Source organism: Podarcis melisellensis (assembly GCF_964234715.1).
Source record: "Podarcis melisellensis genome assembly, chromosome: 2".
Classification (NCBI taxonomy): Eukaryota; Metazoa; Chordata; class Lepidosauria; order Squamata; family Lacertidae; genus Podarcis; species Podarcis melisellensis.
In genome coordinates, this window is record NC_138529.1 from 66,114,200 (window position 1) to 66,127,210 (window position 13,011).

At 40.6% G+C, this 13,011-nt stretch overlaps 1 protein-coding gene across 1 annotated transcript; it reads left to right on the top strand.

The window, feature by feature from the left end:
* Window positions 1–4,496: 4,496 nt before the first annotated feature.
* Window positions 4,497–11,158, top strand: LOC309364233 (double-headed protease inhibitor, submandibular gland-like). The gene is made up of 8 exons (XM_081901153.1): window positions 4,497–4,624; window positions 5,219–5,253; window positions 6,157–6,284; window positions 7,112–7,160; window positions 8,573–8,694; window positions 9,201–9,255; window positions 9,722–9,837; window positions 11,014–11,158. Exons 1-8 carry the CDS (start codon window positions 4,579–4,581, stop codon window positions 11,057–11,059), a joined length of 597 nt encoding a protein of 198 aa, XP_081757279.1. The 5' UTR covers window positions 4,497–4,578; the 3' UTR covers window positions 11,060–11,158.
* Window positions 11,159–13,011: the final 1,853 nt, after the last annotated feature.

The window sequence follows — 13,011 nt, forward strand, 5'->3', positions numbered from 1 at the left end:
TCAGGAATGTGAATCAGGCCTACATGCTGTGGATAAAGTGAAACTGGCTCCTTGTGTATGTGTGTTGCCATTTTGGCTACACAATGATAGGCAGTAAATTTAGCAATAAAAGTTGGATAGTCCCCCTGGTGCACATGGAAAGTGTTCCAAAAATGTTGTTCCTGCAGGTAGCTCAGGGGGACACATTTTATCTCACCCCTCCCAGTTCCAAGACGACTCAGGAGTGCTTGCAGCTCTTGAAGGGAGGGAGAGGGGGAGAGGGGAGGTCCACCTGGTGGGTTAACCACCAACCAGAAGAGAGTGGGAACTTTGCTTTATAAGCCAGCCTTTCCCCTAAGTCTGTTGGCTAACAAGCTGGGTACATCTGCCATGTTGATAGCAATCTCCTGGGGCTGTGCTGATGTGGATAGTTTTAAAATACCTACATCAAAATCTGAAGGTTTCCTAATCCAATAGTAACATGAGGGGGGATATTGTGTGTGCTAAACAAATATGTGTGTGTGTGTGAATGGGTTCTATCTGTGTGGTCTCTTAAAATTAGACACAAACACACTATACTGTCCCAACTTTATATGTGATTGGGTCCAACCCCCATTCAAAGGGGAAAGCCTACCATCATCAGTGTCTTCCCATGAAGAATGCTTCCTGCTCATAGGTAGCAGGCCAGCAGTAGGAACTGGTGCCCATTGGGACTGGTAGAGCAGAAAACAGGGAAACCAACAATTGATGGATTTGGAGCCAAGCACATCTGCTGGGTGGTTGTAAGTAAGAAGCCAGTCAAGGGGAAGGAGGCTGAAGTTGGCTCCATTTGCCCTAATGAATCCGTGGTCAGTGCATACTAGAAGGGGTCTACCTTAGATGTTTCCCTAATAAGCTGCCTTTCTACAAGCAGGGATGTTGTGTGTGTGTATGCATGAGTGCAAATCATATTGACAGGCAATCTAACAGTCTGAAGTAAATTTATCTTGAGTAAATTCTGCTGAGTGTTTAGCTTTACTCTTTCTCTTGGTGTGTAATTATTAACAAACTTCCAAATATTATGTTGTCCCCCAAATTCCATAAATATATTACCTTTCTGTGTGGTGCTGAAAAGTGGGGGGCTATTTTTTAAAAAATTAGATGATAGGTTAAACAAGCAGAACATAAATAAATATACTGAGAGATGTTTGTCCCAAGGGAACAATACAAGACTGATAATGCTGCTTAGCTTATTTATTGATTAATCAAATAAAGATCTTGCCAGATATTCCCTAGCTGGCAATGCAAAGTATAAGCAGAAGGAAGAATATATTTCTTTGTGGTCATGGTATGAGTGAGGTATGAAGAGAAAGGGACATTTCCCTCAATAGATGTTCCTTAGTCTTTAGCACATTCCCCAAGGTGTCTTAGTCTCAGTACTGTTCCACTTGCGCTGATGAAGGAAAAACAAAACCAGGAACTCAGTGAGATAATTCAAAAGATGCATGCTTCATCATTATTCCGTAAACAGAAATAATACAAAGATGAGTAGAGATGGATCAATATGTCAGTTTGGGTTTCTCTTATTTTCTTATTTCTGCAGTCTTAAATCTAGTGCCTCATATTACTTAATCAATCTGTCATTTTCATATAAAAATGCCAACCTTTTTTTGCAGACTCCCCCCCCAACTTTGATTGTATTGTTTTTCTAATATAAACATTTTTGCACAGTTTTTTTAAGCTGCAAAACTGCATCACAAAAGTTAAATATGAGAAATTTGAAGGATAGCTTTGTTTGTGTATTAGTTTGTGAAGTGTGAATTAGGTAATTTTGCATTTAAATGTGAACTAACCTGAAATTCCACCCCCACCCGGCACCATGATAGGTGAATAAGGCAAGTTAATTATTGCTGTATATCTTTGCTGCAGCACGACTTTGTAAAATATTCTCCTTTTTAAAATGTCATTTTATGTCAGATTTATTTATTTTTTAAGTTGATTTGAAACTTAGCAATTCCAAAATTCACATTAGGGCAACACCTGTATTAGGTCATTATTACCTTTGCAATAACTGTACTATTATTGCCCCACCAGGGATTTATTTATTTTTCTTATGGGCCAATATGGCTACCGTTAATATTTGTGAAAATGGAAGACGGATTCATTGTAGCATTTCCTTCAAATATTTTACTAATTTGAAGCTGCCTACAAAGTAGCTGTGCTCACCCTTTTCAATTTGTACTTTATAAGTGAAATGTATACTCACATATATGCATTGCAGAAAAGACACTTGTTGTCATAGGTGATGCCATCAGAGCCACAGTGGGGATTAAACTCCTTGGTGCATGCTCCTTTGGGATACCCACGACAATATTCCTGCAGAAAAAGTAAATGACACTGTTGAATTATTCCCTCCTTGACATTTAGACTGCAAGGGGAATTCAAAAGTAACAAATGTGACATTTGTAAGCTTCTTTGCATCATATTGTTTTGTTTGGCACCGGAGAATTGGCACTCTGACAGGTTAGTTCAGATATGTTTCCTCTCCATTTTTCCATCAGTGTATATGCTGTGTAATTCCCTTGTATTTCAGGTTGGGCTGCCTCTGCATCCTTAGAGCTACATTACTTTTTTGTTGAAAGAAAACACAACAGCTTCCAGAATCAATCAGCATAAATATCAAATCCTTTCTCCCACATATTCTCAAACAAACCACTATTGTCAGACACCTTCTTTCCAGCCGCCACTCACTTCCGCAGTTCCAACACTTCCTTATCCTTTCTCCTACTCCTTCGCATGAGAAAACTAGCTTTGGTCACTATGGTGGGTTCATTGTATTTTTTATATCAGGCCTCTGGCAGGTGCTCCTACTCACTGAAGTAGTCCTATTGATGAAATGGTAGGTAGACCCAGAGAACAATGAGTGAAACCACATGCCTCTTTGCCGTTTCAGGATAGCCACATGTGAAAGAGCAAGGGTTAGTTTTGCTGCAGTGGTGTAGCTTTGCAGAGGAGAAGGGGCAAATGTGTTTGGCGGAAAACAGGAAGACCAGCAGTAGGCAGAGGAAGAGCCAATGACAGCCAAAGCCAACAAAGTCTGGTCCACTGATCCTTCCTGCTGAATTCTAAAAGGGCGACACTGAGCCTAAGGAGGAGAAAGTTGACAGGATATGGACCCTCTGTGGACTGGTTTTGCTACCTGAGGCAAAGTGGGAAGGTGTCACCCTGCCCTGCCGCCACAGTGCCATCTTCACCAAAGCCTCCCTTACTGTGGTCCCAAAACTGCTGTGGACATCTCACAATGCACTCCATGAAATCTCATGAGATATCTGTGACATATTGCCATCATTTCACCACTAGCAGCACCACTGTTTAGGCTTCCTGCACCCAAGGCAGCTACCTCAGCTCACCTCATGGGTGGGCCGGCCCTGAATGTAAGGCAGCCTCCTGTGTTACTATGCATTTTGAGTGCTTGAAAAATGTCTTTCCCTCACAAAAGCAGCACTTACTTGCGTTTGCTAGGAAGCTCCCTTATCCAGTCAGACTGCTGGTCCATCTAGCTCAGTACTGTGCTCTTTGTGTGGCATTGCCTCTTGTGTGTTTAAATCTAGAGTCTTTTCCTACCTGGAGATGTCATGAATTGAAATGGGGACCTCTGGCATTCAAAACAAGTCCTCTGCTATGAGGGAGCTATGGCCCATAATTGAGACTGAGTTGTATCCAACAAAGTGGTCCCATTAGCTCAAGTGCTTCTGTTTGCGGGATTTCCTCTCCTTTCCCATTCCCTCCAAATCCAAAAATCTTTTTTCTGTGTTTCAACCCACCTTCCAGTGATGATTTTGGAGGGGCACAGAGGAAGAGGAAGGTGAGAGAAAGTTCCATAGATCACATGGAAATCCTTGTGTGAATACAACCCTTGGATACACATTCATATCTGGATTCCTTCAACAACTGAGCAATGAGTTCTTACCAAAAGCCTGGTTCTTTTAACCATCAATTACAATTTTCTTCTTTCTCCTTATAAAAACCCCTAGTCAGCTGTAATACTTTGCTGAACTTTGGGCAGGAGAGGAGACATCAGCAGCCCTGGCAACTAAGATTGTAATAGGATTAGACAATATGTTCTTATCACTGTTGTGCTCATTGCACTGATAAAGAGAAAAATTTACCTCAGAAACCATTTTTCTAACAGTGAATTCTCCCTGCTCCCAGAAGATTTCATTTCATTGGGAAAAGACTTATGAATGGCTTCAGAACAAATGCCCCTCTCCAGTTGCTTTTCTCTTAAAAGATAAAGTAAATAAAGGAACTGTACATCTTATCTTGGTGGCAGGAAAAGCAAATATGAACAGTAAATTATGTGAGAAGACCATTCTACCTTCTGCCTTCATCCTGTCCTGATCCTTTGGGTGTGGAAAGAATCCCCCCAGAATGTCAACTCCTTATGTTATGAAACTGTCCTTAAAGTGCCAAGTCTTTCACAATGAAGAAATCTAAAGTAAACTCCTGTGCATATATATAGAGGTGCTTGCACGTGTCCATCTGATATCCTGCTGGTAAAGTTGCTCTACAAGACAATCTTCTCATCTGAACATTGGTGCATTCAGTGCTCAGTGAAGAATGGGTGCATTTGTGGTTGTTGCTCTGGCACTTTGGTGCTTCACAGGTGAGTCACGCAGAAAGAGTGAGAGTGAGAGAGAGAGAGAGAGAGAGAGAGAGAGGCACACACAGAGAGAGTATTACTGCTGACATTCTGAAAAAGTCTTCTATATTGCTCAGATGACTGGCCAGATATGGAAGAAAATATGTAGATTAAGAGGGAATTTTGGCAGGTGCAGCCTGCCATGAAAGGGTAGAAGAAAGCTAAGCTGTCCCACTGAAATTCCCTTACTTACAAATCCATAAAAAGTGCTGGGACCCTGTCCTGTGATCCCCTAGCTATGGCCATAAGTAAGGATGGAAGAGAGGTTTGGTTTGGTTTGCATTTTGAAGTGCGCCTACTTAATTCACACTTCTTAATAGAAGCAACATGGACAAATCTACCCATCCCCGGAACAGGAAAAATATTATAGACCTGATTAGAGGCACACATTTATAATCATATGAAATGGCTGGTGCTCAGTATACCAACTGCTGATCATTCTCCCATCTGTTTATAATCTTTTGAAGCCATTGTGCAGCTCTTAATCTCTTTAGAGATTTCCTTCTGAATTTTTGAGAGCTCACATATGGCATCCATGTGTTTTTGGTCTCCTTTCAGGAGTCTTCGGGGACGAAGACATTCAGGCAAACACGGTGAGTAATGCCGTATTATCCTTACAGCTTCTGCAGTTGGTTGTGTAATACAGATAAAACTGTAATTGCAAGTTGGCAGATGGAGAAGAATTTGAATTGTGTTCCTCAAGTGTAAGTGGGAAATGATGGTGTTCTCACTGCTCCTTGTCAACAACAAAGCAGACACATAAACACACACACACAGCAGTTCTCCAGTGCAATTATAGTGAAGGAGAGCTGTGGAAGAGCACAGTTATTAGCAGCGATATGACCACTCATTTCAGTGGGATGTGAGACCTTCTCTTTGAATAATGCTTCATTTTTGTGATTGCCGGAGTTGGGGAAGGACAGGAGGAAGGTCCAGGTCCTTCAAATGCACTAGCAAGACCAATCCATTGCTCTCCCCCATTCACACTGCTTTTGGAACAGGGAAGACATTTTATTTACACACAGGACTCGGCTATACAGCTGCCAACAAAACGTTTTAAGTGTGTTGTAAGGTGCATTATGCAAATGTGATACTAGATGGTGAGTTATGGCAAATTCAATATATTTTTCAAAACATTTTTTAAAAAAGCATTTTCACTGCGTTTTTTTAAACATGTGTCTAGATTCCACCACAGAATTGTCTGGCTATTCTATATATTCCAAGTTTCAGTTTTTATATGGTGCCTTTTGTACAATGATGCCCTAGGCAAGTCCACACTTGAGAAATTTATTCAACAATTTTTCCTTGGTTCAGTCTTCTGCATGCTTCTTCCTTGTGAATAATGGGGAATGTAAATAGGAAAAGTAGATTCATAAGGTACCCTCTTTTCTCCTATGTATCCATTATAAACTTTAAAGGATGAAAGCATTGAAAAGTTATATAAAGGAAAACCGTTGTGTAGACATATAATGTTTGCTGTTGTTTTCTTTTTATAGTTGGATTGCAGCCAACACCTCCAGGCAACTGGTAACGGACCAATAAGCTGCACAAGGATCTATTTTCCAATCTGTGGTACTGATGGCAACACTTATGCCAATGAATGTGAACTGTGTCGCCATAACCAGTAAGTAGCGCAGATGCAGAAGATTCTTTGCTGGGCAACAGACCGTGGCTACAATTAGTTATAATGATGTCTCATCCAATTTGTTTTATCTGTCCCTTTCCCATCCCACCCCACTACCAAGATGGGGACATGTCTTACATGGGACTATTCCCATTTTACCACTATTCCCCTGTGGTTAGCCGGAGACTGAGAGATTATTTCTGGGCCAAGGTAACCAGCTGGGCTTCAGTCCTCAGTGATCTCTGTGTAAATCCAGTGTGCTTACAACATGACATTAAACTTACTCTCTACTCTCTGCAATTCAGTTCATATTTTAATGTACTTCCAGCTAATTTGTACATCCCCCAAAAATATGTGATCCAAAAGACAGATATTGTTCAAAACATATGTACAAAAATCTGTATATTAAAAATAATGTACATAAAAATATGAATATTGCTAAAAATAACATATACAAATGCACATTGGGCAACATGGCATACAAAAATGTATTAGGATAAAATGCACGCAAAAAGGAATTCCATAAGATTTTTTATTTAGTTAGTTTTTTAAAAACTCAAACAGATGTGGAAATGGGGTGAATTAAGCATAAGACTGGAAAGATGAGGAACTGAAGAAGAAAGCACTGGATTTATCCATCCATATGCCACATATATTTTACTTCATCGCTTTGACTGTCAGCAGGGTACATAGCAGAACTAGCTCAATGGGGCATTTGCCTGTGACTTGCCTGTCTATTAGTGCCAACCAATGTTTATTATTAGTATTATTAGCCCAGAATACAGAAAATTGATTGCTAACATTCCCTAAATTCTTCTCTTATTCAGGGAAAAAAACAAACTTGTTGGTAAGAAGCATGTTGGAGAATGTCCAAAGGTAGGTATAAAGAGTTTTGTGGTGAGAAATTGAACCTGCAGAACCAAATGGGCAAAATTGTCGTGTGATTTGGAGGGAATTGAAATGTCTTAAGCTTATGAATCACTTTTCATCTCAAAATAATCTATAGATAACTGCAAAATATAATACATATCAAAACGAAATAATTAAAAGCAACTCCTGGTACAGTGGTACCTCTTTTTCGAATGTTATCCACTCCTGAAGACAGTTCGAGTTTCGAAATGTTCAAAAACCGAGGGCGGTCTCCAAATTTAATAGAGAAAATTGAAAAAAATACATGGTACCTCAGTGCAAGCTGTTTGACTTCTGAGGCACGTTCAGAAACGGAAGCATTTACTTCCAGGTTTTCAGCATTCGAAAACCAAAACGTTCGTCACTGGAGACATTCAAAAACTGAGGTGCCACTGTAGAAGGTAATCAAACTATAAAGACAACCCCTCCAGTCCTTAACCACCAAAGACAGAAACAGACACAGACACACACACACACACACACAACCGTCTGCAAAGAAAAACAACACTCCAAACACGTTGAGGAAAGGAAATGTACTTGTGCAACATGAGCCTCCCTTGTTGCCACCCAGAGCCATAGCTACAGTGTTTGTGTAGCGAGCCATTTTTTTTTTTTTGCCCTTGGTGAAGCCCCCAGAGGAGCAGCACTGAGGCTCCCAGCCTGTGGGTGTGCAAAAGGTGCATGGGTTTTTTTTGGTTGGGTTTTTTTTTTTTTTTGCCAAACTGGGTCTTTGACTTGGGAGAAATAAAGCCTAGTTTGACCCCTGTTGCCACCCTCTTCCTGATAACTGCCAGAGGGGCACATAGAGAAGCGTCTTGATGCTGACCTCAGGGCATGGGCAGGCTAATATGGGGAAAGGTGTTCCATAACGTATACCATATTAGGGCCCTGAGCTATATAAGTCTTCATAGGTTAAAACCAGCACCTTGAAATGGGCCTGAGAATAAATGGCTATTAGCTTCTGGGAATAATGGGAGCAAGCCTCATTTACAATTTGCTGCCCCAGAGAACTAGGGCAGCACTAGACTGAATGTGCTCAAGTTACAGGAAGATAGGTTTTAGTGGGAAATTGGAAGAAACTACTTGATGGTAACGGCTGCGCAACAATGAATGAATTACTGAGAAGGCTGGAGGCCTTCAAGAAGAAGCCAGACAGGTTGAGGATGCTCTAGCCCTGGATTTCCCCTGCCCCCCCCAAACCCCTGCCCCTATGATTCTAGGGACAACCACAAGCCGCCATTATACAGAGAAGAAAATACAGCTAAATAGCTTCTTTTTCCATGCTTAGAATTTAAAAAAAACAAACCTGGAAAAATGAATGTCAGAGGTAATTATATGGAAGATTGCTGGGTACAATAAAATGCATGTTTATTTTATAGATGGATTGCAGTGAATTCATGAATGCGAAAGGACTCGTGCTCTGCAACAAAATGGCTAAACCAGTCTGCGGAACAGATGACAACACTTATGTCAGTAAATGTGATCTTTGTCGTCAAAACCTGTAAGTAATGTGGATACTGAACATTTCCCCCCAGGCAACGGATAATGACTATCATTCTTTATAATGATATCTCATTATACTTATTGTATTTGGTCCTTTGCCACCCTACCTTCTTCCCAAGCTTCCATAGTGGCTTACATGAGACCAACCTCACTGTCCAATGATTGGTTATCTAGAGAATGATAAATGATGATTGGCACAATGCAATCCAATAAGCATCAGCACTGATCAGGGATGTGAAACCAGTCCTGCATGCTGTAGATAAAGTGAAACTGGTTCCTTATGTACCTACAGAGTCTATTTTTATTTCAAGTCTATTTTATTTCTGGTTAGCGGAATCATAGGAGTCCCAATAACTTTGTGTAGCAGGGAGCTCAAGGATACAAATTGTAGAGCCAGCTCAGTCAAGCTTTGTCTGTAGCAGTTCTGAAGAGCTAAACATAGTTTGTTTTAGTAATGTGAACTACAGGAAAGAATTTGTCAACTTTTCTCTCTTTCTTACCCAGGGAATCCAACAAGAATGTGGCTGTGAAGTATGGAGGTCAATGTATTCAGATTCAGGTAAGCAGCATGACTGTGTTATTCTAGATATTGGGAGTGGCAGGTATCAATCCCTCTCTTAACAGAATTGGAAGCAAAAAAACCTTCATTTTTGCAGTTGTGGAATTTTTTATAAGGTATCAAGAGTGAAAGAAGGCATAAACTTAGTATGTTTAGACAGAATTGGGCAAAGTTTATTGAATACTTAAATAACAAAGCGCATGCTTCATTTAAACCAAAATATTTATTTGAGATAATATAATGCATATGAAATTATGACTGTTGTGTTTCCTATTTCTTCATATATATTTTTTGTTTCTTTGTTGCAAATTCACAAAATTGAATACAAATTGCACTTTAAAAAAGAAGTTATGTTGAACTGGTGAGCAAATGTAAAAGTTTGATGGGTATATCACTACTTCTTTTGTAAAGTGGAACTTAGTTTTATTTAACAGGTGACAGATTAAGAATCCCTTTCTTTTTGCAGGACTATTGTAAGAAATTTAGCCCAAATGATCTCATGTGCCCAATGAATTATATGCCTCACTGCGGTTCCGATGGAAAGAACTATAGCAACCAGTGTGATTTCTGCATTCATGCCCTGTACGTATAGAAATAATAATTATTTTTTTTATAGAAAAATAACTAAAGTGATGATAACATGATAGAAGAGAAAGATATACAGTGCTGCTCAGGTTGTGAATGTGATCCATGTGGGATGCACGTTCGCAACCCGCAGAATTCGCAACCCTCGTCTGTGCACGCGTGAGTTGTGATTTGGAGCTTCTGTGCATGCGCGACCGCCGAAACCCGGAAGTAACCCGTTCTGGTACTTCTGAGGTTCAGCGGTCTGTAACCCAAAAAAAGGCAACCTGAAGAGGCTGTAACCCAAGGTATGACTGTATTCAAAACCTCTAAGCTGTTCCGTATCTACTTATGATGACACTGGGAAAGTTTTGGTAGGATGAGAAGTAAGCCATCCTACATATATCCTTACTGTGTTTTTGCATTTTGTTGGAAGCTTGCCAGAGGGGCTGGGGTAACCAACTCAGATGTGCAAGGTAACAACAACGGTAACAACAATGCCAAGAATTCTCCAGAGCTGGGATATAGTCACATATTCAGATTCCTTGATTCACTTTTGTCAGTTGAAAGGGTTACAAATATGGTCTCATAATCATGCTTCCATCCAGACTATACTTTGAAGTTTTTTCCTGTCAAGCAACTATGACATCACCCATACCACTTTAAACTGTGGTTTCTCCAAAGGAATCCTGGGAAGTGTAGACTGCTGTTTGCAGCTGAGAGTTGTTAGGAAACTCTATTCCCCTTACAGAACTAAAATTCCCAGAGTTCCATGGAATAAGGAATTCACTGGGAATTGTAGCTCTCTGAAGGGAATAGGGGTTTTCTCAGGACCTTTAACAAAGTACACTTCTGCATAGTGCAGATGTTGCTGAAGTAAGGTATTCCGAAACAACGCTGCTCATATTGACAGTTCCAGTTGCAATGTCTGTTGTGTTTATTTAAATGGGATGATTTTACTAGTCAGAATTCTGATTGATTTTCTGTGGTGAATGTGGCTTAGATTAGGAACCAAAATGTTCCTTTTTTGCATAGTGGGAAGCAGTTCTAGGGGATAAGATGGAATGCAAGTCATTGCATTTCTCAAACTAAGAGCTGTTCTTAAAAAAAAACCCAGAACCTTATATAACTTTGTTTTATGATTCTAGTTATCCACAATAATAATTTCAATATATGTTACCGTTTTCTTTCCAGGAAGAGCAAAGGGACTCTGTTGCTCCAAAATTTTGGAATGTGCTGAGAACCTGACAGATTTCCAAGAGACCTCTTTGCCTTATACTCTAATAGCAAATGTTGCAAAATAAGGTCTGATTTGCCATTAAAGATTTCTAACCTGCAACGATGCATTGTTCTGATCTCTCCTATAATGTCTTGTTTTGCGCCATGGAATGTATTGCTATTTTGGTTGTTCTCTCATTCAATACCAGGCTCATGTATATTTGAGGGTCTGTGTAGGGTTTAGGGCTTTAACCTCAGGAAGAAAAGCATTTTTGTCCAGTGTAATATTCTATTCTTTCCTAGAAAGTGTCACTCACAGTAGCATACATGTCAGGAGATTTGAGCAAGTGAGGGAAAGCAGAGAGGGAGAGAAAGAGATAACACACGGCCATGGATGTTGAGAACAATAATTCAGGAGTTACTGCCAGGCAAATATGAACAACAAATGTGGACAACAGACATAGAACAAATACTTTTTGGGAGACTGTTTCTTCAGAGAAACAAGACGATGATGTATTTGGGATAGTAGGATGAGGCCTAGCATGAGGTAGACATAGCACTGGGGTGGGCAATTTGGCCTGGAAAACCTGAGTCCAACGTAACAGGAAGTTTTATATTCCCAATTACATACAGCTCTTAGAGAGACCTCAGAAAGTCTCACTCTGTCCAGGAAATTGAGGCTGTGTACACATTACTGTTTACTATGGCTCCAGTATGTTTCATGACTGGTGCGTGAAGCTGAGTATGCATGACATTAGTCCAGTCCATATGTATCCTGTAATATCTTGAGACATCATTTCAGACCAGTGGCGTCGCAACAGGGTGGGGGTGAGGCCGGTACACCCTGGTTCCATGCTTGCAGGGGTGACAAGAAGTCACCCCGTGGAGGCTCATGGCGGCGTGAGCAGCTGTCTTCTCTGCGGTGGCTCCCCGTCCATGGAATGCTCTCTCCAGGGAAGTTCGCCTGGCCCCTTCATTTAGACACCTTTAGGCGCCAGGCAAAAATGTTCCTTTTTAAACAGGCCTTTGTTTGAGCTTATTGACATCCAACACCCTTTCAGACTGTGGTTTTTTTGGGGGGGGGTTAATTGGGTTATTGCTTTTGGTTTGATTTTATATGTTGTGGTCTTGTTGTGAACCACCCTGAGACCTCTGGGTATAGGGCGCTGTATAAGTTCAACAAATAATAATAATAACAACCCACCAATCAGAACAGGGTAGAAGAGCACACACTACTGTCCCAACTTTATATGTGATTGAGTCCAACCCCCATTCAAAGGGGGAAGCCTATCAGCATCCGTGTCTTCCCATGAAGAATGCTTCTTGCTCATAGGTGTGTAGCAGCATGCCAGCAGTGGGAACTGGTTCCCATTGGAACTGATGGGGCAGAAAACAGGGAAACCAACAATTGATGGATCTGGAGCCAATCACAAGTGGAACCATCTGCTGGATGGTTGTAAATAAGAAGCCAGACAGGGGAAAGAAGGCGAAAGTAGGCACCATTCGCCCTAATGAATCGGTGGTCAATGAATACTAGGGAGAAGGGGTCTACCCTAGATGTTTCCCTAATGAGCTGGCTTTCTACCAGCATGGAGGTAGTGTTTGTGTGTGTGTGTGTGTGTGTGTGTGTGTGTGCATGTGTGCACGCATGTGCATGCATGCATGCTTGCATGAACATAAATCATATCGACAGGCAATCTAACATTCTGAAGTGTTATAGTTCATGTTGAGTAAATTCAGCTGAGCATTTAGCTTTACTCTTTGTGTGTGTGTGTGTGTGTGTGTAATTATTAACAAACTTCCCTGAATTATATTGTCCCCGAAATTCCATAAATATATTACCTTTCTGCATGGTGCTGAAAAGTGGGGAGCTAATTTTTTTTTTTAAAAAAATAGATAATAGGCTAAACAAACAGAACATAAATAAATATGCTGAGAGCTGTTTATCCCAAGGGAACAATACAAGACTTGTAA

Excerpts from the sequence above, each read along its gene's own strand:
- LOC309364233 (XM_081901153.1), top strand. The coding sequence starts at position 4,579 with ATGGGTGCATTTGTGGTTGTTGCTCTGGCACTTTGGTGCTTCACAG. Across the intron at positions 6,285-7,111 it reads GAACTGTGTCGCCATAACCA|GGAAAAAAACAAACTTGTTG; the intron begins GTAAGTAGCGCA and ends TCTCTTATTCAG. Across the intron at positions 9,838-11,013 it reads GATTTCTGCATTCATGCCCT|GAAGAGCAAAGGGACTCTGT; the intron begins GTACGTATAGAA and ends TTTTCTTTCCAG.